Here is a 26,828-nt window from a genome sequence, read left to right as displayed (position 1 = left end):
TGATCATTATTTCTGTACTCAAGCCGCGTTCGTCCGCCTGCTGAGAGGATGATCACCAACTTAGCCCACACCCCTGTGGGACCCATTATTTATCTTATTACATTTTATAGCATGGAGTAAATAAATAGCATTAAAGTGCTAAATTTATTCATTGAAATGGGCTGCATTCGCATACTGGAGCCATTTCTTAAATCAGGGAAATGCTGTTAATAGGCGCTCTATAAAGATGTGGGAAACATTCATTGTAATATGGCTGTAATAAAGCAAGGCTGCTCTGCGACCGACGATGACATTTCGCACATGCACAGAAGGACGGGGACACTTCAATATCTCCAATTCCTCATCTCACTTCTAGCACATGCAGCCCAAGAGGGCTATAATAATTATTTTGGTGTCGTTTCTAGGAAAGTAGTTTTAGTCATTATTAGAGAGTAGGTATGAAGCGATGATTGCCTGGCGTGAGAGACGGGCTCAGAAAATCCTCCACACTAGGAGGAAATATGAGCATGGTGAAAGCTAGGCAGGGATACAACCATTTTCACCTCAAAACATTTCCTAGTCATTAGGCAGTAAGTCTCTGTGGACTCCCATGTGAAGCAGGTAGGAACACAACCTTCACAGGGCAGAGGCCAAGCAGAGGCAGCCGTCGTGCTGATGGTCCAGACGGCACTAGTGGGAGAGCTGTGAGTAAGGTCCTTGGAGGACCAGGGTCCCACATCTTCCTGTAAAGCAACTTGCTCGTAGCAAGTGTTTGTCTTTTTTAGAAACAACTTAGGTTTCCCCAGACTAACCTGGCCCAAAGCAATGGCGCCGATACAACAGGGCCTCAGTCCTTCTGTTACACTAGATTTCCTGTAAGGCAACATCACGATTTTCTTTAATTACTCTTAACTTACACAAACCACCCATATAAAATATATACTCACAGCAGACTATTTAAAGCTCTCCTATCACGCCTGAAGAGACTATGAAACAGGTTCACCTTGAAAGCAAATACTACTTGAGCAAATGCTGCTCTTGTCCCAAGGATTAGGCACTGCAACACCTTTTTCTGTCACCCCCACAACGTTCGAGGGAATAAACCATATTTAGACCATACAGGTGGGATTTATCTGATTTCATTTTCAACATCTCAAAGTTAAGCATCTAAGCCTAAGTTAGCTCTCCAGGCTCTCTCTGCAGCCAAAGGACGGGAACAGGTAACTCCACAGAAGCAGCCATCCCACTGCCGGCGATGAGACGAGTTGTCCTTCAGAGAGAGCACTATGTTGCTTTGTCTTCTATATCGTTTTTATTTATTTGTACTATTAAATCAGAAGGATTTTGAAACCCAGCAGCTTATAATAAGCAATGCCAGGCGTATCGCCAACAGATATCTGCAAAAGCAGCAGGGAGAGAAGGAAGACAACAGACTGCGTCTTTCCAAGTGACGAAGAGCGGGATGATATCCAATTAGTCCTCAGGCAACACTGGCCGTTTGCCCTCCTTGGCATTTATTCACCTGAGGTATTTATAGACAGCAATCACATTAGACTTTGTTTTGCTTCCTAATTAAATTTAGAGAGGAATTTATGGTTTGTCACTCGTGAGCCAGAGGGCTACAGAGCAAGCTCTCCTTCCGTATCCCTCTAGGGAAAGAGGACTTCATTTTACAGCAGGAATACAGCCACGTCGTGCCACAGATGACTTGGGCCACCAGACAGGCTGGATCGTCCTAAGTTCGGCCAGGTACATGCATCTCAGTCGCTCGAGGAAAACTCAGAGCTAGAAATGGTTGGGAGAGTCTTTCCTTCTTCCCAAATGCACAAAAAAAGCAACCAAAATCTGTGGAAGGGTCACCATCGTTATCTATTAGATGATGTCCACAGAAGGCAGATCAGATCATAAAAAGGACTTTGTTAACACTAACTTGTAATGCACATACAGAGAAAATAAACATGAAATGGCTAGATCAGATGAGGACAGCCAGCGCTGAAAAGAAACAGGAGGTGTTTGCCACACGTTGTTACACAAACGAGGAAGGCAACGCTCTCAAAGGAAGCACTCCCATACAGCTGAAACAACCTCTCCCAATATGACACAGTAAAACAAAATTTATAAATGTTAATAAAATTTTTAAAAGGTCAGGTCAGTATTTCCTGTAACATACGTCGGGGGGAACCTAATCCATCTCAGTGTGAGGTCCCCGTGGGACAGCACTGACATTAAAGAGAGGAGGATCTGCAACTCTTCTAATGGTGAATTAGTTAACAGAAATAGGGTTTGCTTCCCCTCTTTTTTAACCTCATCTTGCTGGTGGGGCACCAAAGGAATAGAAGGCTTAGTGATGGACCATCAGTACAGTTGTGGCACCACGTTGTACCTGCGTGGTCAGATGGGTAAGAGAAGTTCTTAAAAAGAAGGGCAAGCAACCACCTAAAGCGTTGTGAAATGGTAGTGACTGATGCAGGATGCACAACGGCAGAGGAGCCAGTGGAGGAAAGGACTTATTATCCAAGTATGTTTAAAGTCAGGGATCAAACTGTCCTATTCTTTGAAGCCCAACTTTACAAAAGGGACAAGTAGAAGGATTTCAGGCTCTGTCGCCACACACGCGCACATCACCGAGCGAAAGGCTGTGATTGTTCCTTTTGCTCAGCTAGGGAGCTGATTCATCCTAAATGAGGGAGTTATTTTTGTTGATCATTCAGCGATTGTTGCAGGGCCAACATGACATGTACTGTCAACAGAGGGTGTCTAAAATTGGTTAAACCTGCTGATCAGAGCTTGTAAAGCAGAAAATATACAGTACAGATCTCACTGACACCTCAAAGGCCCAAGACACTCAGTTCTTTGGGGGAGAAGAGGAGACGTAGGGTGATGCCATCGTTTTAGCCCATTTTGACAATAGGTTAATCCTTTCAAAGCGCATGTCCTACCAGTTGTTAATAGCTACACATGATTTGATCTCAAACCTAAAATCCTTCTCCCTCTGCCCCTATTATCTCCTCTTGGAAGATTTCCAAGGGGTGATTCAAATGGAGGGGAAAGAACAACACAAAGATGTGGTTCATCCAGACACCGATTAATGCAAGAGCTACTGGTGCCTCAACTCAACAGGGCTCGACAGCACCCTTTCCCCAAAGTAGCCTTGTTTTTCTGAACTGTTGTGAAATGCAGCCAACAGAAATGGAAATTGTCCACCCCACCTTAATATGCCACTTAGAACTAGATACACAACACAGGCAATGGTTAAAAAAAGGAAAGAAAAGCAAAAAAAGGATAAAAAGTAATAAATAAACTGCTATTTTATTGAAAGTTGAAAGTACTACGATGTAATCAAACTGAAGATGAATGTCCATTTCTTTTCATGATGTCTACTGCACTACCCCTTTGAAGAGCTTATAAATACGCAATTTGTTGCCTGAGAAGAGAGTCAGATCCTTATAAACACTGCAGACGCATGTTTCATACTATACTGTGTACATACTATACTACATATAACCTCAGTGCACTGCAAGAAAACACGCAAAACCTCCAGATGATGCAAATGTTATTAGATTCATTACAAATTTTAGGTCTCCCACAAATTCTTAGACATTTTCAAGGCTTCTTTGCATACAATTAACATTTCAGTCTGTAATCATAGAATCATAGAATCAGTAAGGTTGGAAGGGACCTCTGGAAATCATCTAGTCCAACACCCCTGCTCAAGCAGGGTCACCTACAGCATGGTTGACATGGTTGCCTCCAGGCGGGCCTTGACTGTCTCCAGAGAAGGAGACTCCACAACCTCTCTGCGCAACCTGTGCCAGTGCTCCGTCACTCTCACAGGGAAGAAATTCCCACTCATGTTCAGGCAGAACTTCCTGTGCTTCAATTTCTGCCCATTGCCTCTTGTCCTGTCACATGGGACAACGGAAAAGAGTCTGTCCCCATCCCCTTGACACCCTCCCTTCAGGTACTTGTACACGTTGATCAGATCCCCCCTCAGTCTTCTCTTCCCCAGGCTGAACAGGCCCAGCTCTCGCAGCCGTTCCTCGTAGGGCAGGTGCTCCAGCCCTCTGATCATCCTCGTAGCCCTATGCTGGACTCTCTCCAGTAGCTCCATGTCTCTCTTGTCCTGGGGAGCCCAGAACTGGACACAGGACTCGAGATGAGGCCTCCCCAGGGCTGAGTAGAGGGGCAGGATCACCTCCCTCCACCTGCTGGCAACACTCTTCCTAATGCACCCCAGGACACCATTGGCCTTCCAATATCCAGCTCTTTGCAGAAAGGCCCATCAAAAAGCTTTATTTTTGGCCCTTGCAGTATAAGCATCAACTTTGAGTTGAGGCAACAAAGGAAGCACTGGAATGAGAGTTTGTGAGTAAAAGCTAAATAGCTGTTACAATCAGTCAACGCAGGGACTGACATAGTCGGAGGTTAACCAAAGTTTTCTTAAGGTTTATCAGTATCAGTAGAGCCATGAGAATGGATCTTTGATTCTTTACCTAGGAGACTTTATTTGCATGTCACCATATTTCTTTGTCGTCTCCTGTGAAGACTGGAATTATGGAAATTCTAAGATGAATGACATTAAAAAAAAAGAACACACAAACCTGAAAGACTTCATAGAGAGGGAAAATGGAAATCAGATAATTAGGTCACGTCCTTTCTGACATTAGTTTTAATAAGCAGAGAATCAGACAGTGCTCTCTGCTTCCTATGCAATTCAGAAGGTGAAAAACATATTCATACTGTACTTATCGGTATACAGAATTTAACTGTGGGAACAGATATTCCCACCTTTTTGATATACAATATAAGAGCAAATTCATCACCATAGTTGTACATAAACCAAAGGAAAATGTGCAGATTTTATTATCGATTGAGCTTTGACTATGAAGGCAAGTTTAAAAAGAACATGTTGGCTAAAAAAAATTTAATTAAAGCCATGTTGCAAAGTTACAGTCACCTGCTTCCTTAGGCTGAACAAGGATGTTCTGAGAATATTTAAATTAATCTCCTCTTTCCAGGAGTTTGAACAGTCCCCCTTTCTCCATCCTTGTAGCGTGTAGTATGGCATCCACCACACACCAACAATTCTTTTTTTCTGCCAACTTGGCATAGTATTTAAAGGCAAAGCTCGACAGAATTGAAAATTGATGGGGGATTGGATAAGAAACCCTCAAAGCATCAACGATCAAGCCATCAGCTAAAAAGAGGAATGGAATTTGAGCTCTGGGTCTTACTTTGTAGGCTGTAACATTAGAAAGGCTAGTAAAATCACAAGGGGAATAGGGAGAAGAGAAATGGCCCTTAGATCTACCTTTTCCATGTAACTGTGAAATTTAGGCAAATCTAACCACAGACCTGTTCCAGGGTCACCCCTCATATCTTCTCACCTTCAGACCAAACTTTTTGCAGTTGCTCTTGCCGAGCTGGTCTTCTGCTATGGTTCTGTGGCAGCAATGGAATGGAGGAGGACCTCAGGGCTCTCCGTCTGCTGGGTGATGCTCTCACTGCAACCATCCTTCTACTCTGCAGAGACCTCAAAAGTTCCTTGAAAGCCAGTGACACTGTCAAAAGGATCTGTTGCAATGCACACGTAATGGTATAACTCTATGAAGACTTTAGGAAAAAGCTGTTCTGATTCTTGCATTAACATAAACTCAGCACCTTCTAGTAACCCATCAATGGCCTATGAATCAAGACTCTCAAACAAGCAGCACCAAGATTCAGAAGAAGATGAAAGCATGCCCTGCTCCTTCCTCTAGCAATTAGTACACTGCTGAATTGCTGCCTCCTGTTAGCCCTCCATAACTTCCACATAACCTGAGTGCACTGTACGAAAACGCCCAAAATCTCCAGATGATGTAAATGTTATTAGACTCATTAGAAATTTTAGGTCTCCCACAAGGTGGAAGAGTTCAGTGCATGTCTTCCTAATTCATCCTGCTGCAGATTCATAAAAATAGAGCAGACAGGCTCTACCAGCACCTAGTGCCTGCAGTGACTAGTATTACAATAAAACAAATCTGATAATCCTAATGTTTTATTTCAAAGGTTTCATAGCTTCCTTCATGCAAGCGTGAAAGTTTGGCACAGAAATCATAACAAAGGAGAGCAACACATCAAAAGTGGCGGTGGCCTTTTTGGCCTACACAGTGCCATGCAGCAAACAGCTGAATGGAGGGGAAAAAATATGTATCTATATATATATATATAAGCATGCCTTGAAATGGAAGCAGAGGGAATTGTGAAAGGCAGCGGTTTTCCAGCTGAGGACCACTGCCCAGCTCTGCCAGCACCCCAGGGAAGCTGCGGTAGCACAAGGGCCTGAGGTTACCACCTGAGCATATCCCTGGCCTCATGCATTGGGAGCACTTGAGCATGAGCTAACCCTAACTCCTGCCCCAGCAGGCTCCCTTAGAGCATGAATGCTTCATCTATTTTCCAAAACCAAACATTTTCTATTCAAACCAAAGTGACACCAAGGTTGCACCATCCCTGCAACAATTCAAGCAAGCTTCTGGGCCGAGAGCTGTTGCAAGATGTTACGCAGCAGAGGCAACCCCCGAGCTCGAATCTTCACGTCTTTCTCTACCCCGTGGCCTCCTCTGTATCCCTCCCAGATAAATCTCTAACAGAGCTCAACAAAGGAAAAAGACAGCCGCGTTACACTTCATAACGATGAACATTAACGGCCTGTGACAAAACTGGTCCCTCTGGGGTACCTTGTCACACAAGGTGGGAATTTCTCCCCAAATTGCAATGACATGGCTATCAAAAACGTCAAAAGATGGACCGTAAAAGCAAGCACCTCCAGGCCAAGTCCAAGGCAATTTTCATGCTCTTGTTCTGCTTCCCCCCAGCCCTGATCAGTCTGGTCTCTACAAGGTGGTACTACCTCTACAATTACAAAACCAAAAGTTGCAATACCAAAACTCTTACTTACATGGCCCCAACCACCGAGCTACTTGCAAAACCGGCTGGTTCCTTATCCTGTGTACGCTTGCAAATTTTCAACGCACCTCCATTTCTTTTGCTTCAGGGGACGCTTATTGGTTTTGTGTCTTTCAAAAAATGGCATTGTACTAGTAGTTTAATTATTTTTAGAATAAGTTATATGTCAGTTTCTGAAAAGAAAAGGCAAAAAATCCCCAAGATGCAAGAAAAGGAAGAATTCAAGCATGCTTTAAATGTTGTGAACAGCAAAGATAAGCAGAGCAAGAGCCAGCTAAAGTTGGCAAAGACTGTACTTTTACATAACATAATTAGGTATTTAATTAGAATACCAAACTATTACTAATATGTTCTTTAAAACTTGGGGACTTGGAGTATATAAACTAAGCAGAAACCTTTCTATTTCTGCATGACTATTTGCAAAAGAAATCGTCTACAAAAATAACTCCCTATGAACCAGAGTTTCAACACCCTCAAGCAGGGGCAGCACTTGGTATCTGTGAATCTTGAAACAACAGTTTAAATAAGGCTCCCAGCATCCATCTCAGAGAAAGGAACAGAATATATATTTTGTATAGATATATAAAAGTCTCTCTCCCAAACTTTTGTTTCACTGGAAAGGTTCTGTATGTCAGAGGAGTAAATGCACCAGCAGGGAAAGAATTAGTTTTACAGAGAAGTCTCGATATGTTCCTCAAATGGAAGAAGTCATGATGGAAAAAGCAAACCTGTACCTTTGGCCATGCTCCAGCGGGGATTTGCTAGAACGGCTATGTCAGAGAGGGAAGGAGAATCCACCCACCAAAATACCTGTACAGGAGCTGCCTGTAAGGACAGGTCAAATCTTCACGTTGTAGGAGACAACGTGGAGTAAAAGACTTCTGGAAAGTAACAAATGGGTTAAATCTCAGCCGTTTACGTACACCATCTGATTGTCCTACTTCCTAAAAGAAGAAAAAATATCGTTCCAAAGAGGGAACACCAGTGTGAAGGTCTATGAAGCGACAGGCACTAATGACTTTTGACAATTTGACTTTTTTGCCCGTGTCGAGCTGCTGGAACTTGCCACTAGACGCACAGAAGTCTTCAAAGACGCCCGTTAGCGATGCTGACGTCCTCCTCTCCCCAAGCCAAGTTCTTTGTGCCTGACGCTAATCCCATCTGGAGAGGGATTTACGCCTTTTAGGCTCTGTAAAAATCTTCTGTCAACCCTGGTTATCCCAGTTTGATTTTGTACAAAAAGGAGAGGAAAACGATATATTTAAAATTGCCTTTATAATTCAGTAGGCCGACCAAAGAACATGAGATAAGTCTCTGACAAGATCTACATGAGGTTCACAAATTTAAAAGAATTATAAGAAAGATTTTACATCTTTTCATATGAAGAGAAAAAGTCATTATCATCACACTGTTGGTCTTTTTATCTCCTTTTTGGCAATGTGTTAAATTAGAGGAACGATCATTTCTCAAATGCCATGGGCTAGTGGAAAAACTGGGTCATAATTTCACAGGTTTGCAGTGACACGAACCCCGTCACGAGACTACAGGCGAACATCCGCTTCCCTGCGGAGAAAAAGATGCTCACTATTTTAATTAACTTAAATCTCTTAATCAAGAGGTACACTAAAATTATACAATATACACATGCTGTTTGAATCTTCCATTTGATGCTTCATTACCCGAATAGATTTCATATCTGAACGGGTGTGGAGTTGGACTAACCTAGAGGGATACCTCTGTTTTATATTAGGGTTTGCAACACCGAGAACGGAAAGAACTTGAAAAGGTGACAGTTCACCCGTGTTAATCCTGACAACTCTGCAGTATGGCTACGAACCATAAACCGATTTCTGCAGGAGTTCCGGGACCGCAGCACACGGTTTTATCGAACCTCACTTTAGCTGACTGCACAGCTTCAGGAATTTGAGCGTTCTGCACCAAAATTGCAACAGGAGGTGAAGGTCATGGGGAGCCACGCGTCTTTCCCTTAGACTTCAGACTTCTCTCGCTCCTCTTTTCCTGGCCAGACTAGGTGCAGAACCAAAGTAACTCGTGTACGAATCCGGTAGCTTGACCTCAGGTGGTTGGTTTGCATCTGTTGGCTCATTTGTGAGCGTGGATAAGGTCCAGGCCAGCTGGGACCTCTGCCTTTGAAAAGCTTCACCCCAGCTACCAACCGCAGCACGACCGTTTCTCACGTCGAATTAGGGACAGGGCTATCCAGGAGCTTCTTTCTGTCCTGGCTGATAGGGCAGCATGGCTCAAACGAACAGCCGTCCCGTTAGGTTTAAGCGCTACGCGGCTTTCTGATGGAGCTTTACGCACGACGCACATCACTTTTCAGACCGCGGGTGTGTGCGCAAAACTCCAAAACAGTTTTTATTTATTTGCCTTTCAGACATCCTGCTTATTCTGTCAAGATTTTGGGAAGGTTTAAAGGCACAGGAAAAATTCATGAAAAGAATTTTGTTTATCTCACTGACTTGATTGATGTTTTAAAATGATACTGTACTCTCAATAGCTATTGCCTTCAATTCAAAGAACTTAGCTACGTTACTTCAGAGATCATGTTTCTACCATTGTAAAGCGCTTGACGGTAGGTAATTACAACACATTATCAAAATAACTCAAATACTGCATACACTGCATTACAAATGACAACCAGCAATTAAATCCATTATCGCCTTTCATCAAACTAAGCAGAGAAAAACACTTAGCTATTGGCCTGGGCGTATCCAAAACTGAGAATAAATCCCCATTTTACTTCCTCCAACAATAGCCCTCGCTCCTTGACAACTTCTATTTATTTTTGAATATGGAGGAGGTGCCAAGCGTTTTCTTCGGGAAGCTATTCGGGAACAGATCCCTTCCCGCTGCGTCGCCAAAACCGAGCGTTTCGCACGGCTGAAGCGGAAGCCCCAACCCTTCACGTGGCAACACGCGCACCGAGCTACATGCTAAATGCTTCTGGTTAGGGCACAGAGAAGGGATCGGCTGGGACCGCAGCAGCTGAGCCTTGAGGTTGGATGAGCTGTTTCATTAGCCGGGCTGGAGCATATGGGCAATGGGTTTGGCACCTCTCACATAGAAGAAAGATTGACCTGGATGAAGGAGGAACAAAAAATAACGCCAAATACTCAAAGGGTCTTGAGGGATTGGGAAGAATGCTGTCTGGGAAGGAGATAAAGCAATAATTTATGATAGAGGCAGAAGAACATTGCACAAATAGGACATGTGTGAGGGAGAGAGAGAAATACCCACATTAAGAAACTATAGCAACTAACAACCTAGTTATTCTTTGCAAATAACTAATTCTTATCAAGGCCTTACTTTTTAACAGCAATTTTGCTTTTGATTCAGATTAACGATTTGTGCCCAGGCTGACCTCGGAGTGAATGCCTTTCGTTAAAAATCAATTACGCCGTCTGCACCAAAGGGGATGATTTTTGCAACGAGGAATGAATTGCAGTGACAAACCGCACGTTCCTGTACAATGCCGTGAAAAACGATCCCAGGCTGAAGGCTCTTCTCCACCTTTTGTGAGGATAAAGCAAAATAGGATGGTTGTATTTCGTCCCTCCAGTGTTACAAAAGCGCAGAGAATTGAAACTTTCCTACTCGGTGCAGCAGTTTTGATTTTCTGTGCTGTGATTTATCTACCGCCCGGACATCGACGAGGCCACGGTTCTCTCCAATTGCCGTCGCTCATCTTCATCAGAAAGCAGATAGGTGATTTTTTTTTTCCTCTGAGCTCCGGCGATCTATTAGAAGAGAACCAAATCTGACACTTGGCTGAATCTCACTCTGTTCTCATCATATTTAGTGTTATTTCTAGAAGGCCTCAGTGCTTCCTTTCCATTCAGAACGGTTAGGAAGGTGCAAGACCAGGTATCCCAAGACCAACTAACAAGCAATTTCTGAGGGATCTACACGTGCTTCAGCAATGGCATTAAACCTTGCGAAGTGTAAGCATTTGGATTTTTTATTTTTTACATATACTTTGAAAACGCTCTCTTACTGCAGAGATAATGGGATTACTGAAAAAAGTCATGAGAAATGATTACAGCCACTGAGAGCCTCAGTCCGTATCTGATCACCGTTGCATTTTACAGCGTATGCAGCACCACTAACCCTTCCTTTCTCTGCCATCTTTTTACTCCGTAAGAAGCCCTTGGAGGCAGCCAATATAAAGTCTTAATAAAAAGATGTGCTTTCCCGTTCCCAGGCATTACGGCATCATTTAGGGGCCAAGGTGCCACCATTCCATTAGTTTTAAGTGCTACTACAGGGATTGTCTCTTAAGTCACTATGAAGATTGAAAAAGCAAAGCTTTTAGCTTCCTCTATTTTGTCACATTTGTTTCAGTGTTTCCATGGGAAGAAAACAAAAAAGCAGAAACCCGCCAACCTGAAGCTGCAAATAGAACGAAGACAATGCACTTAAGAGGTCCTATTTAGCTCCTGAAACCTCGAGCTGCTGCCATCACGAGCAAGAATTAAAGGTCCATTTCTTCCACAAATTCAACTGCAGTGATATTTCACTATCCAGATTTTCTCTGGGAACAGAACCATTTACCAGCGTCCAAATACTCTAATTAACCTCCACAGCATTTAGAAAAGCTGTGATTCACTGGGGTCTGCTTTGCTAGAAAGTCCACAACTTTGGACTCTCCCAATCATGCCCTACCCCTGAAAGCAGAAGCACTTCACCAGCGATAAAAACCTCTACCACAAACCAGCAACCTAGACAGCACAGTTAGCTGATGGGGTTCTTCCTCTACAGATGATAAACTACTCAAATCATACATGGAGTAAGTGTTATCGACAGTTTAGAGACAAGGAAGCGGAGATCAAGCTGTTGAAATGGTGTCAGCTATGGACTCGGACTGCTGCCATTTGGTCCTATCAGCTCCAGAAGGGATGAGGCTGAGCCAGCTCTGGGCTAAGACGCTCCCTAGCATCTTCTCCAGATCTCAGCCATGGTCTCAAGAAAGACCGACCTGGAAGGATTTCAAGGAATTCAAGAAAAATAAAAAAAAATATAAAAAAAGAAAGAAAGAAAGAAAAAGCAAAAAACTCCATAACTAACTCCAAGGTGGGGCTCAGTGACGTCTGCTGCTCAGTAGAACAAGTTCTAGAGCTGCTCAAGGCTGTAAAAAGGTCCTGCCACAGCCTTGCTTGTGCATGTTGTTACTTCATCCAAAAGCCAGGTCCTTGCATCCCCCTAATAAGGGGGGAAATAACGCCGGCAGGCTGCTTTAGGGGTGAGGAAACATCTCCAACTAACACGTACTGAACTTTTTCCAATAGTGGAAAACGCATGAAGACACTTAAATTGCATAAAAATAAACTCAGAACATTTAAGGAATTAGGAGTAAGACTCCGAGGGATGAAAATCACAAACTCGCAAAATCGTGAATTTGTTCAGAACTGCATTTTTAAACTGCCAAGCAAATGAACAATACTTTAAGTTGCAAATAAAAATGTTAAATACTGAGGTATAGTCTGAATTAAGTCATTGGTATGTAACTTTTAGTTCAGTGAACTTCTCTTTCTTTCCTATTCAGCCCTTCCTGACTCTATTTCAAATGTCAAAACTGAAGGATAAGGGAGGAAAAGAGCTTATTTAAAGCTTGTTTGCTTAGAAAACATAAGAGGACAGGGAAGAGGAATTAATTGCCTTTCCCTGCTGCTTTTTTCAGTTTAAAGCTTGACACTATTTGATTTTGTTGGGGGTTGCACCTCAAATCACTAGCTCAAAAAATTTCTTAAAATAGGACAATAATGAAAATATTATAATAAAAATAAACATAAATATGCAAAATAATATAATAATTTAAAAAGTCAGCTGAACGAGACTAAGTTACCACATTACCGTTCAGCATTTGAAGCCAATGGATTCTGCTGTATTTTGCACAGTGCTGCATGAGCTGTTCAGCGTTTACAGGTACAATCAGAGCCCAACAGTGATTTATCTGCCCCTCGTGGCAACATTTATCTGGTGCCCCTGAAACCACTCCCGCGGTGCCACAGTGCTCCAGGAGCCAGACAAAAGGAGCTACAGAAGTGGTATGACACCACATGTAATAACTGCTAATTGAGCTGGTATTTCCAAAGCCTGGCACCCAAAGTAATAACCAAAAAGAAAAGAAAAAAAAAAAAAAAAAAAAAAAAAAAAAAAAAAAAAAAAAAAAAAAAAAAAAAAAAAAAAAAAAAAAAAAAAAAAACGAAAGAGAGAGAGAGAAAGACCAAAGGGTCTTGCATTGTAATTTCCTATGAACAAAACTCAGCAGAATGCAAAAAAATGCAGTTTAATGGTGAGGCTACTTCAACAGCAGTATTTTTAGCTCTGTCCAACAAACAGTAAAGATGGTAATAATTGAAATACGCATTTGAGATTTTTTTAAAAAGCTCGCTCTTTGAAACTGAAGACTGGAACGGCACACTTTGGAAATTCCATTTTTTCTTGTTACTGTCTCAGGGGGGATCAAAATCCACCTTTGTGCTCTATTTGGGAGGACAGCTGTAAAATGCTGGACTCTCCCCAGATTGCAAAATTTTAAATTGCACATACAGAGGTTTTCAATAGTTTTGCAAAAACCAAGCAAGAACAGTCTAGCTAAACACGAAGCAGAGAGCTCTGACGCGAGCAACCAAGCCCTAAGAGAACTTCAGTTCTCTACCAAGGGGAACCATCACAGGACCTTCACACTACAAGTAACATTTACTACTCACTACATCTCTTCCTTGGAATTCCCCTATTATATTCAGAATCTTAATAAAACCCTCACTAACAATATTTTCTGAACGTTCTCCTTATACACACGAAGAACCTAGAATCTGTCAGGTTCTTCCCCTTCTCCACCACAAGGAAAGCAATGGAGGAGCCTCTTCTCTTTCTGCCAGCTATGCCTTGTATGAGTGCTTTTTTTGTTGCTTTGCTCATCTTTTTTTTTTTTTCTTTTTTGCAGCAACAGCAGATTAGCACCTACTGTATTTTAAATGAAAATTGGTGACACTTAAACAAATTTTAGCTCCTGTGAGAATTCATCTCCCCATGCCATGACTCCTGTGTGGAAGAACCTCACCTTGCACTTGGACAGTTTCATAGCATCCCATCAGCAGAGGCATTAAAAGTAGATCTCAGTGTGCAACTCAGGTTCCTAAAATATTCCAAGATTTAGCCCTTCTGCACTTAAATGAACGGATCCACTCTCCTCTTCCAGCTTCACTAAATACTTTTTCCCCTGTCAAGTTTGCAAGTGGTAGAGAGGTGAAAGAAAGGAAAGAATAAAGAAAATCTGTACACATGTATGTATGCAACACACATTTCAATCATATTTAACCACTAATATCATGCATATAACACCTACAAATTTCAGTGGAATAGTCCAAACAAGAGATTTATACACAATCGCAGAGGGGAGAAAAAATGATGATTCTTGGCTCCTGCTTCTCCTGTACCAGCTCTTTCCCTTCGGTCTCAGCTGCAATGTGCTAAAACGACCTTCTGATAACGAAGGACGGTTACTCACCACTTCTAATCAAATTCTTGCACCTATCCTGTTAACAAGGCACCATTGGGCGATTTATAATTCGCAGTCAATTTGAGCTCATGCAAGGGAAGACTCGAGTTCCCTTCGAGATAAGCTGTGCGTTTCACAAGCCCTGGCTCACCTTGCAGGTCCCCGGTAGGATAATCTGATCCGATCCATTCGTCCGTCCGGGTAAAGCACCCGCAAGCAGATCGGTTGGTCACTGCTACCGCCTGCTCGGCTGTTACGGAGAGCTGAGTGCATTAAAGAAAAAATAACTCCTTCTCCTAGGTCCGTTTTTAATTTTGCCAAACAAATCTGCAGATGATGCATGAGCACTTACAGAAAATATTTTAAGTTAGCATCTAGCTAACATTAGAATCCTGCAAGGGCGTGCTAGCTAATACACACAGTTTTACCTGGAAACAGAGTTAGAGTTAAAAAATGAAGAAAGTCAAGGAATTTCAGATATACTGAATTCTCTTCAGGAAAAGCAGACACTTATATTTCTAAAAATGCACCTTTTTAGGCCTGGAAAACATGCTAGTAGAGCTGTCTTTAGAGGCATCGACTAGTTCGCTGATGGTTAAGAAAGCACTCTTAGTAAGGGCGCTTGGTCCAATGAAATACCCGAGGCTACTACCAGGTCTTGAACAAAAGCCACTAACCGAATTTCCTCAAATTTATCCTTTTCCTTCTCACAAGCGCTCCAAAGATTTGCTGGCATCTGTAAAACCCATGGAAGGGCAGCTTCTACATCTTAATCATCACCACCACCTACAAAAAAATCAGAATACTCATAAAAGTAATTCCATGTTTCTAGCGGGTACTTGGAACAGACAGGTTTATAACTGTGAACATGTGACTTTTAACCTCAGCTATTAACAAGAACTCATACCGAAAGCTATGAATTTTGTTAAGAGGAATGAGAGCAAAAGCAGGAGGAGTTTCAGAGAGCTAGACTAGCAGTGCATCCAAGGACAACCTATGGAGAGAAGTAGAATATGAAAAGCTGTATATCAGAAAAAATAAATCAGCTCTACCTAAGTACCTATGTGGCCTTAAGAGTCTCTAAAAATCAATGCAGGAAAATAAAACCCGTTGGTAGAAAGATCTACTACATGCTCACTACTACAACTTAACATAGGTCAACTGCAGAAGGACAGGGAGCCACTGTGTCTCCTCCACTAAAGATAGGAGGATATTCTACGGCTTATGACATCTCAGATATTTGCTCCAGTTTGTCAATACTTCTCAGATTTTTTTGGACCCTTGCATAGCACAGGGAATATGGCGTTGTCATTGCTATTGCCAGGTTTGAGCTTAGTAATAGAAGACCTTGTCATGCCTTGTCTTGGCCTGAGCTAATCTGAACAATGCTGTTGAAGAGCCAGCTGATAAACGTTTGTTTTGAGCTTAAGCTTGGCTTTACGCAATTGTGTTTTTAATCCAAAATTTATACCACACATGGCAAAGACATAACAAGATTTAAGTGATCCTTGCAGAAAGAAATATCTGCGGACTGTCAACAAGGAAGTGCTGGGAAGAGATTCTTTGACAGTGTATCAAAATGACAAGCAGACTCAAGAACAAGAAAGGTCTACCATCAAATTCCAACTCAGTCCCTGTTAAAACTGCATGCAACATCTGAAACGCTTCATTTTCTACTACAGTAGCATGTCTCTTAGATCACAAGTTGGCTGGTCTGCTTAGGTCTCCTACAGAGAGACAGCCTGCAAGAAAGTATACTGCTGAAAACACCCAATAAGTTAGAGAAGTCAGAGAGAGCCCTCTTCCAGTCCAACATCAGCTTCTCCAGTAGGAGAAAATCCCATGATTATTCACACCACAGTACAAAATCAGCAGGTTCTGCATGTTTCTGAACTCAGATTTGCTGCCTCTCTTTGGGCGCAAGGCAGCAGAACAGATCTGCGCCAGGACGGCTGGTGCCTCTTGAGATCTGCTGTTGGTACGCTACTCTTGGGCATATCCAATCGAGCGTGGTCTCTTTGAAAGGCATAAACAAATCCCTGAAAACTCATACAATTAAACTGTCGTAAATCTCTACTTACAACATAATAAAAATAGTGTTCAGCAATATGTGGGCGACTTCAATATTACTCCATGAGAATGCGAGTTAAGTCCTAGAGAAGAACTTACATGATGCTCCCATTAAGAAATCAACTAAAACTCCTTTTTTTTTTCTTTTGCTTGATGAACACAGCACCATTGAGAAATGATTGTTATGGAATTGAATTAAGGCTGTTCCCATCCATCCGGTCTAAGTCTCTGCAAACGCCAACACTGCTACGTTCCTTCAGCTTGCATTTCACCTGGAGGAGAGGCAGAGCTGGGGAGATGCAAAACCTGCGCCGGGCTGTCGCTTCCCCGCACGGATGAAGCACGTTTGAAAACTCGCGACTCGACTGACGGGCTGAAGCGCGCTCGCCAGCAGACAACATAAAATCAACGCACTGCGCGTTAGGCAGGGTTTGCTGGAGAGGAGGTTTTGCTCGCGTGGCAGGTGGGGGCCGAGGGGCTGCTTTATTTTCCGTCACAGCAAACGAACAGCCTTACCTTCAGGTTTTTATAAACTGTCATCTTTGCAAGAAACATTCACTCCCGCTGTTGACAGGTAGAAAGTACTAAACGGCACCGGCGAGGGACTCGTCACCCAAGCATCTTCCAAACGCTCATTAAACCCGCGGGAGGAAGACGCAGTAGGCGGCTGCCAAATTGCTCCCAGCGGATTTTGTTGCGATAGAGGCCAAGTGAAGGAAGGGGCCAGGGTCCGAAAAGCTGCGGCGAGCGCCCGTGGCGCGCAGGAAGGAGCGGTAACGATCGCGGGCTAAAAGACGGGGACACGGAGGGGGCCGGTGGCAAGGCAAGGAGAACCAAACGCCCTTCGCCGCGACGGGAGCCGCCGGGGGCCCCTGCAGGAGCAAGGTTTGGATCAACTCCGTGATACGTTTTTCCGCTCTCTTTGAACATAAGGCTTAAGGTTTAGACTTAAGAAACCGAAGACTTCGATGATAAGACTTAAGAAATAACGTTCCTGGAATACAGACGGGTATATATTTAAGGGGTCACTAACGTTAAAACTTGGCAAATAATGGTTTCCTGTGTACACAATAACAGCTCAGACTTAAATCTGATTTTAACTTAACCTCTTATCCTCTGAATATTTTTCAATCTGAAGTATAAATTTTAAACAGTCAATAACATTTTAAAAAGCTCCATCTCCTCGCTTGAGTTGGTTTAATTCACTTCTCTAAAACCAAACATTTTCAGTTGGATTTCAAAAAGCTAAGAACAACAGCTCGCACCTTTTTATTTGGGCCATAAGATGGTTTGACTTCTTCCATCTCTTCAATAATACTGTACTGCCCTTTGGCAGACAAAATTCCATATTGTACCATCTAACGCGCTGCAAATACGCTACATATGAAGAAAAGCTAATCTGATTTGCACACTCCTTTTGCTTCCAAAATATTACTTTCTGTATGTTAAATATTAATTTTACAGCACAGAACTACATGATATTACAGCGTAATTTAAAAACAAATTGCTTATCAGAGCTGCACCAATACTATACTAATAAAAGGGCTTATCAGGGCGGTAGAGCTTCTTGATTAGCTGCGGGTTTGTGTCAGTTAGAGGCACGCATTTGCGAGCTCTTTCCGAAGAGGAGAGTTTGGCCTCGTGAAGACCAAAGGATTTGGCTGCTCTACTGCAATCGAGCGCCCGGATCCTTTTAGCGACTTTGTTGAGCCCTCGCAACATTTTAAACATCCAAAGAGGATTTAAATTCGCCATGCAGCACCCTTCAGCTTGGCAGAGCCAGGATTAAATAGAGGCTTGACGTGATTATTTGTTTTCTTTTCTGCTCTCTCCTGCGGCCCTTTTAATTGTGGCTTGATCCTAACGAAGCGCAGCCGGTATGCACGAGCGGATCCCTTCGCACCCTTCACCCCCGCAGAGCCAAAGCGCCTTCTTCGAATACCAGCTGAAACAAAGAAACGAGAACCAACCTCCGCGCCGCCGAGCAAGCGTCACGGCAAGCGTCGTCCGGGGCTCCGGCGCGAGCCGCGCGGCCCGGCGCCTTCCCGCAGCAAGCGGCCGCGGACGAAGGAGGCGATACGTAATTCAGGGAGATCTATTCCTCATCAGTTTGTAAATGCAATTAGTTTTCCTGGGGGTACCTTTCCGGGAAAAAACCCACCCACCTTCCAAAAAGCCGTCGTTCGCTTAACTGCATGCGCGATGTAGTAAAGATTTATTAATTGCAGCTTTAAATGCGACTCTGATAAGTAACTAAGGAAAAATGGTACCTTCCTCCTAAGCCAGTTCTCCCTTAAGTACGTTCACAAACATTGCTGCTAAAAGCCAGCTGACAGATACTCGCTCTCGTTGCTTCTGGAGGTCTGCAGAGTTGATAGCGTTAAAGGACAAACTTCATTTTCTTTGTTTTCGTACACCGTTACCAAAATTGCTCTGGTTGGACGCGCTCGGGAAAGCCCTAAAGTCAAGTCCATCTCTGAATTAACTCTTATTACTGGCGATACTGGGGCTAACGTAGGAGTCCCCGAAAGCCTGCTGACCCCAGGTTCTGGGTCCACACTGCATCTCGAGATGGAAATAACAGAACAAAAGATCAACCTTCCAGAGCCCAGGATGTAGGCAATAAATAAATAAACAAATAAACAAACTATTACAAGCAGTAAACCGTTAACTCTGATTTTGCAACCCTCTAGTGCAATAGAGGATGACACGTTTGAAACCAGTGGTCCAAAAAGAGATAAATTCATGCTGATGAACACGAGCCAGTCTGCTTGCGACCCTCCACAGAGCATCACTGTGCTGAATTACATTTGAAAGCCACCACTAAATACGATGCTCAGGTTTTAAACGATCATAACAGTCTCGGGTTTGGCAATGACTCGGATAGCTTAATACTTCCAGAAGCATTCAAGTTTCCAATAAAATCAGCTAGCCCGTACAGCGCTAAAACTTCTCCGCCAACATATTTACATGGAGTTGACCAAAAAACTGGGGGGGGGGGAAACCCTTCTAAATAAAATACTGATCATGTTGAATTCAAGAGAGATTAATGCTCAGCCTCTACGTGCAACATTGACGTAAGATGACTGAGACGAGCCCTGCCAACAAATGGAAAATAAAGCAAGTGAGAACTTCATACCTCTGCAGCAGCTACTTCCCAGAGGGCTCCACGCTTCAGGCAATAAAGGCTAGAAAAGGGGGCTAAAGATCCAACCGAAAAGCAACGTGGACATCAGAGGACACACTAGAAAATATCTTAAATGCTAAAATTTTACAAAAACCACCGTATTCAGCATTTTCCCACCACGGCCAGCATCGTACGGGTAATCTGAGCAAGAGCCAGTAGGTTAGGTCATTTGCTGATAGGACACATCGCTGCTTTTGGCTCCCGGCATCAACATGATTCCCTGCAGGGATCTTTTCTTTTTTGCTTTTTTTTTCAGCCCCAAAGAAACGCAGCCCAGTAAGGATCCGGCAAACTGGTTCCACTCCGACTAGGACAGCACTGATTTACAGCAGCGGCAAAAATGCTTTCAGATGCAGGCCAAAGTTTAGGATTGCGAGTTAAAATTACGACAGCCAGGACTCTTGCAAAACATTATCCTGCTGATCATTACAGCACGTAACATCATGTTTATTTATTTATTTTTTAATTACAGTTTTCACCTATATCCAAACTCACCTCACTCCAGAGTGGAAAAAAAAAGGGGGGCAAGCCAGGTCATAAAAGACTTTCTTTCTCTTCAAGCCGTTATTGATGGTAGGAAGGAAGGATGTAAGCAAGTTAAGATAGCTGGTGTAAAAAATACATGGTACTCAGATGTCTTCATCTTGACGCAATGATTTTTTATGAAACAAATGATTTGCACTGCCTACCTTCCAAGCTGGTAATGAAATTCAAGTGCTTGTGAAAACTGCTATTTAAAACAGTACCCGTGTCTGACTCTGATGGGAAAAGGAGGAAGGAAAAAAGAACAAAGTAGGAAAGTGAACAGAGAGAACGGAAGTATTTTCACCAATCCTTAAATCAATATAAAGCATCTCATCAATAAAAATAACAGCAGCCCCATAGCCCCATCCGTTTACATCTGCCTGTAAAGTCATTAAAGATGAATAGACCGACATCCGTATCACAGGATTACCTTGTATAGCAAACTGCATCCTAACCACCCTCCTCCTCTTCTCATAATAAAATGGCAGAAATCTATAAACTATGCTCTGGCAAGTTAATATTTTTGCAATTTTATTTTCAAAGTAATTATTATCTTACTTCATTAAACGAGCAGAGAAACTTCCTTCCAAAACCAATGCAGCTTATACATTCGTTTTCAACATTGCTTTCATTTTAAAATAGATTGGGGATAAAACAAAACGTGGTTATGAAATTATCCAATTTATTCTGGGCATCATGCAATACATGAAGGGCGTATGGTGTACATAGCCTTTTTGCAAAGAAGTATCTGAGAGAACAAGACAAATCTTAATATGCCCCGACAACACATGCTCTAGTTACTCAAATCCCTGGTATAATGACTTCACAAAGTTAACTTTGATGAATGAACTGGCAGATGGGCGAAGAGCAAGATCACTGAGATGAATGTCTTGGTGAGAGAAAAATTCAAGCAGTCCTTGGTGACCTGTGAATTTGTACCATTTCAAAAACCGGCACGGCACATTTGATGAGGGACTTGATTTGCTATCCAAAACCCAAACTTGTTTACCAGAAAACTTACCTTGCCGTTCATAAAGCATCTTTCTGACTTCTTCTATAATGGACTGTTAGCAACAACTAATTTGTGACAGACAGCAACTGAACTTTTCCCACCTTGGGTCAATAATAAATTGCATCGTTCAAGGAAGAGGGGTCAGGTAGGCAAGCAGTCCCACCTGGGGCGCTAGCGAGTTTTGAAAAAGATGAGACGAGCACCCACGGCAGGCTCTGCTAATGATTTGTTTTTATGCACGTGAAGAGCAATTTTACAGCAAGACTAAAAATACAGGCGTGCACACACCCTGCTATGAGATGCTATCTCAGAAGCAGCAATGAACCCACTAATAAAGTAGGTTACTTCCAATTATTTGCATTTAGAGAAATATGGAAGAAGCCTTACCTGAGCAGCGGATGAAAGATGATTGTAATATTTCTGGCTCCTGGTTTGCAGACGAACTTGGATCCGCCGCCTTCAATTAAATTATCATCTGGTCCTCCTTGAAAAGAATATAAAACAAACTGTCTAATAAAACCTGAACATCCATTGATTTTTAGATAATAAGTGATAATTAAACATTTCAGTCTGTCTGTAAATGCTTCATTCTTGGTGAAAGATCAGTAATTAACCTGAAGATATAACCTTTGTCCTCTTGCTGCTCCAAGGAAGCTTTCCTAATGTAGCAGGAACATTATAGATAATATTTATGCTACTTCAGGTTCCTCTTTCCATAGTCTGCAACAATATTGTGGAAAGACTGATTAAGCAGATTAAGTGAAGACCTCCTAGGGTACAGGACCTAGTTTGGGTTGCAGAAGAATTTTTTAGTTGAATCAAACAAATTTCTGAATTGGTCCAAGGTTCAGTTTACTATCTATGAAGTGCCAACGTGACACCCACCACACAGATGTGAGATGCCCAGGCATCATTAAGAGACTTGAACTTCACAGTTCTTCAGAGCACCAATCCACCAACAGATGACGATGTCCAGCATGACACTAAACTGACTTTAACAGCCCTTGGAAGAGCACAAAACTGAGCCCATGGCTCTTAATTTTCACATGTGCATGCTTAATCATCCTTTCTCAAAAGCCCAAGGATGTCTATCGGACAAGCTGAAAGACAAGGTCTTCTCAATGTGGATAATACTTATTTTTACATACACAATGCTTGGAAAGGGTCTGAAGAATAGTGGTTCACAGAGGCTCACTGCAGGGAAGTCTCCTGCGCCTCTAACAGATGGTGCTACCCTTTGGTTCCTCGGAAGCCCATTTCTCTTTAATTGCGAGTCGCGTGTTGTTTTAAGTTCTTTTTTATTGTATTTAACACCATTAGATCTCGTAGAGTCCACCTCCCCCATTGACCGCTGTACTTCCACAGCAGAAGTAGCAGCTGCCTGAGTTACGGTTCCACACAAACACAAACTTTCTCAGCTGCAGGAAAAATAACCTGGTTGAGTTGGGCACACTCACGGGAAGTCAAACACAAACATTGACAGCACATTGTAGAGACTTCAGGCCTAGACTGCAAGACTTGAAATGCTCCTTCATGTCGTTATATCTGAACCAAAGCTAATGCATTAGTTTCTGCTAAGGTATTGAGACAGAAAAAAGGGGGGAAGGTAAATAGTCTACATCTCAATTTCCTGAAGCCCTTATATTTCCTAATACCAGCAGAGACCTGCGCTGATACAGGTTGCCCAGAGAGGCTGTGGAGTCTCCTTCTCTGGAGATGTTCAAAATCCACGTGGACACGATCCTTTCTAACGTGCTCTGGGTGACCCTGCTTGAGCAGGGGGGTTGGACTAGATGATTTCCACAGGTCGCTTCCAACCTCAATCATTCTGTGATTCTATGACCACGTTACCCTTCCAGAAGAAAATGTCTTTGGGAGAACAGGCCAGTCTGCTCACTTAAGCAAGTAAAAGCATCAAAAAAAAAAATTCTGATTTTGAAATCAGCAGCAATTCAGCACATAACACCCCTGTACACTTGGTCACAGTCACAGACCATCTTTCTGCTTGCACTACCTGACAGTTAACCATATCAACTTTTTGGGAAGGAGTTATAAATAAAAATATGAACTTGGACAAGAACTGTGTCTCAATGGTTAAGTCATTTTTGCTTTGCATGTGAACTCTCCACTAACAACTGAATAATAATACATACAGGACCTAATCACATTATTAAAATAGCTTTATAGGCAAGGAAGTGACAAAGAACTTGAAAGCAAAACATCATCAACAGATCATTGAACTTTTTGACCCTGACAACTGCCTGCTTTGAAATAAGGAGAACGCCTTTGAACTGGAAAGAGTGAAAGGAGGATCAGAAGCAATGAGTAAGTGACTCCAACCTTCTTTCCAAAGTGAAGTTTATAGTCTTTGGTCATTATCTGCAACAAATCAATTAAAAAAGCTCTTGCTTAATCTTGTTGGCCCTCCTGTTTGCAACCCCACAGCAAAGTCCAAGGATCGGTCAGGACACTGAATCTTGCACACCTGAAGCTGTCCACAAGCTGACACATTAGCAAATACATTTTGCTCACCTGTTACAAGACCACTATAGATGTTTGGATTCAGAGGGTGGTTAGAGAGGAACTACCCATGCAAACTACGGATGTTTGCACCTATGCTATCTGCCAAATGTGTAATTGGGACAGCGAGCTTTTTCATACTTTCTATACTAACAAAAGAATTCACAATGTTCAAAGAAATAGTTGGGGACAGAGTTTATAAATCTTTACTGACTGTAATGAGAAAGAGGTCACCCTTAAAAAAAAAAAAAACAGAAATTTAGGAATTTCAGTTCAAGTTTAAAATGCCACAGTGTGACAAAATTCAAATGTGGAAAGAAAAGAAGAGGCACAACTTCTAGGAAAACAAAATTATTCATTTCCCCTATTAATGTCATACCCCGCAATTTCCAGTGAGGTCTGTCAGTGATTGACTTATTCAAGAATTCATTCAAGCATGAACCACTGAGGCATGAACGGGGAAATACGGGCTCAAATTACGGAAGGGTGTTATTCTTGCTACACCAAGTCACCCTGCACTAATCAATATTATCGACTGGGTTGAACTCCAGTGCAAGGAATAAAACAATCTGTCTCATCATCTCGACTACATTATGCAAGACTTGGGAAGAACAGAACACCAGCACTACGAGAAAAAAATATGCTTTTTTGCACCTTCTTGGCTCTTAGCTTTCAATTAATAATAACAAATGCTTTGCATGTAGGTAGAAACTACAAGGAAAAGTGATTCTGTTTGCAGCAAAGTATCTTTTCGTGAAAAATGCGCTTATTCCCAACGATACCCAACACCACCATAATGCAGCAACAGTTGTTGCTGATCTCAGCAACATGCAATCTATAGCCTTTACATCTCTTGGTGCTGCTCTTGTGCGTTTATGGTTCCTCAGCTAAGCTGCTTTCACTTGACATTAAGCACAGCTACGCTGCACGCAGCCGTGCACGGCCAACCAATGCTGCCATCGACCGCAATGCCCAGTGCAGTAGTTTGCAATGATACCAAGTGGAGAAAAGCTCAAACTGGAGCAAGAGAGAGCTTACGATGGCTTTGTCTGCATATTTATGTGGAACCCCCGAGTGAGGACTTTGTCTTCTCAAAAGCACATTTACATTGGCCAATCTCATATGCAGATGATGCCCAAGATCAAGTTCTGTGCTAGAGATCCAAAAGTCATCTCCAATAAAAAAAAAAAATCACCAACAAAAATACGATTAACATCTTTATTGATTCATACCAAGAGCATTTGTGGCTGAGAGACAAATGATCATTCATCCAGTCTACAAGAAACCAACAACTCTCTTTCAGATGGCTCCAGAGAAACAGAGGCAGGAGATAAAGGCAGGAGAGAAAATCACCCTCTCCTCTCTTTCCCCTCATCAAGATGATCATCGATAGGCAGTTTGCATAATCTCTGGACCAAACAAGAGCTATGCAGGCAAACACAGCACTGCCAAGCTGTCCCGAGTGCACCAGCTCCACGAGGAGCCTCAAAAAGTGTGGAGAAAACTATCTGCTGCATGAGGGAACATGAGCTGGACAGCCTAATTCCCAGTGAGCCTTGAAGATTTTAACCTGTAGGTAAGTGCTCAACTTTACTGTCGCAACAGCTAACCATAAGCACTGACTCCATGGCATCCATCCTCACCCATCTGACGTACGTCCATGCTGACGTAAAATGTCGCGACATACACAGCCCTCCAAGGACCACCTGGATTGAGTATACAGCATCACTTCAACGCTGTCGTCAGACAGAACTCTTTTGGCTGGGTTACGCTGTTTTCTTTTTTTTGGTTTAAGGCAAGAAACTGTAATAGTCACATTTCATACCACTAGAAAAAAAAAAAATGTTTCACAGCTCTCACAAAGGACTACTGTAGCAGTTCCTTCTAAAGAGCTCCAGCTCGCTGATTTAATCTGACTAGTAATAAATTATGAGACCAAAAAAAGAAAAACTTGAGGTGAAGTGAAATTTGTCATAGCTAATGATATCCTCATGCTGTGCTAGCAGAGAAGCGTGCCCACCTGAACACCGCTGTGAGTGGGAGTCAACGACGGGTCCATTAGTAATGCAGCACCGTGCGTCTGAAACGGAGCCTGAAATGTCACGCTAGGGTACAAAAAACCCTGCAGGATTACTAGGAAAGCTAGAATCCGTGCACACATTTCAAAACTGAACAAACATCAACAGTGCTTCTAGTTTTCCCTTCTGCCTACTACTTTACAGGGAGAAACTCTCCCCACAGATATCCCACGTTTACTGCTAACGCCCTGATTTCTACACATGGAACAGGTCTCAAAGCAATTCACTTGACTCGGCACCGGCAAGTTTTCCTATGCCAGAAGAGTGCAAGGGACCTTCTGAACCCAGGGACAACAAATAGCATCTTGTTCCACCCAGCAATAGTGGAGAAAGAAGGAAGAGAAGATATCTGTATTACATATAGAGCAAAGGAAGACGACAATATTCGTATCACAAATTCTTTGACAACACTCCAAAATTTCCTCTTAACATCGTATCATTTCTCAGGTAGATTATGCTGTGCTGATCCACTAAGTCAACACAAATATTGAAAGCCAACCTAAAGCATCAAGATTTATTTATTTATTTATTTGAGCGACAGGTTTGGGAGCCCTTTCTGCAACAAAGTAACTCAAGTTCGAAGCTGTCCACCACTATTTGAAGTACATCTGTACTTAGATAATGGAAAACATACTGAAACGCATTATAGGAATGCTAAGGATTAGCATTCTTCAGAGTCTCAGTGTGCTTTGCTAACTGAGTATGCTAACTGCATACTTCGTATACTGAAGTAGTAACAAAGATAGACTTCAGCTTACATACCACACATCACACAAGTCTTATCTCCTTGTTTAAAGGCAAAATCTTGGGCTACACTGCAAGGAGTTTATGGACAGCCCCTGGTGCTAAACCGTAACTCTGCCAAGACCGTTGAGTCTGTGGAAAAAATACGATCCTCATTTGTAACAAAGATGATCACACTGAGACATATCCTCCAATTTCCTCATTTGTAGAGATAACTTCTCTACCACTAAAATAATAAAA

General features: G+C 42.5%; 1 protein-coding gene across 1 annotated transcript in view; it reads right to left on the bottom strand.

Annotated features, from left to right (window-relative positions):
- Positions 1 to 26,828, bottom strand: part of EXOC4 (exocyst complex component 4) — a 370,959-nt gene that overhangs the window by 181,583 nt on the left and 162,548 nt on the right. Inside the window, exon 10 of the mRNA XM_085299740.1 lies at positions 21,634 to 21,730. Within this exon, the coding sequence (XP_085155866.1) occupies positions 21,634 to 21,730 (97 nt within the window). The remainder of the gene's footprint in view (positions 1 to 21,633; positions 21,731 to 26,828) is intronic.

Source organism: Rhea americana, unplaced genomic scaffold, assembly GCF_003343005.1.
Source record: "Rhea americana isolate MKP2758 unplaced genomic scaffold, rheAme1 scaffold_1, whole genome shotgun sequence".
NCBI classification, from domain to species: domain Eukaryota; kingdom Metazoa; phylum Chordata; class Aves; order Rheiformes; family Rheidae; genus Rhea; species Rhea americana.
This window is presented reverse-complemented; position numbering and strand designations above follow the sequence as displayed.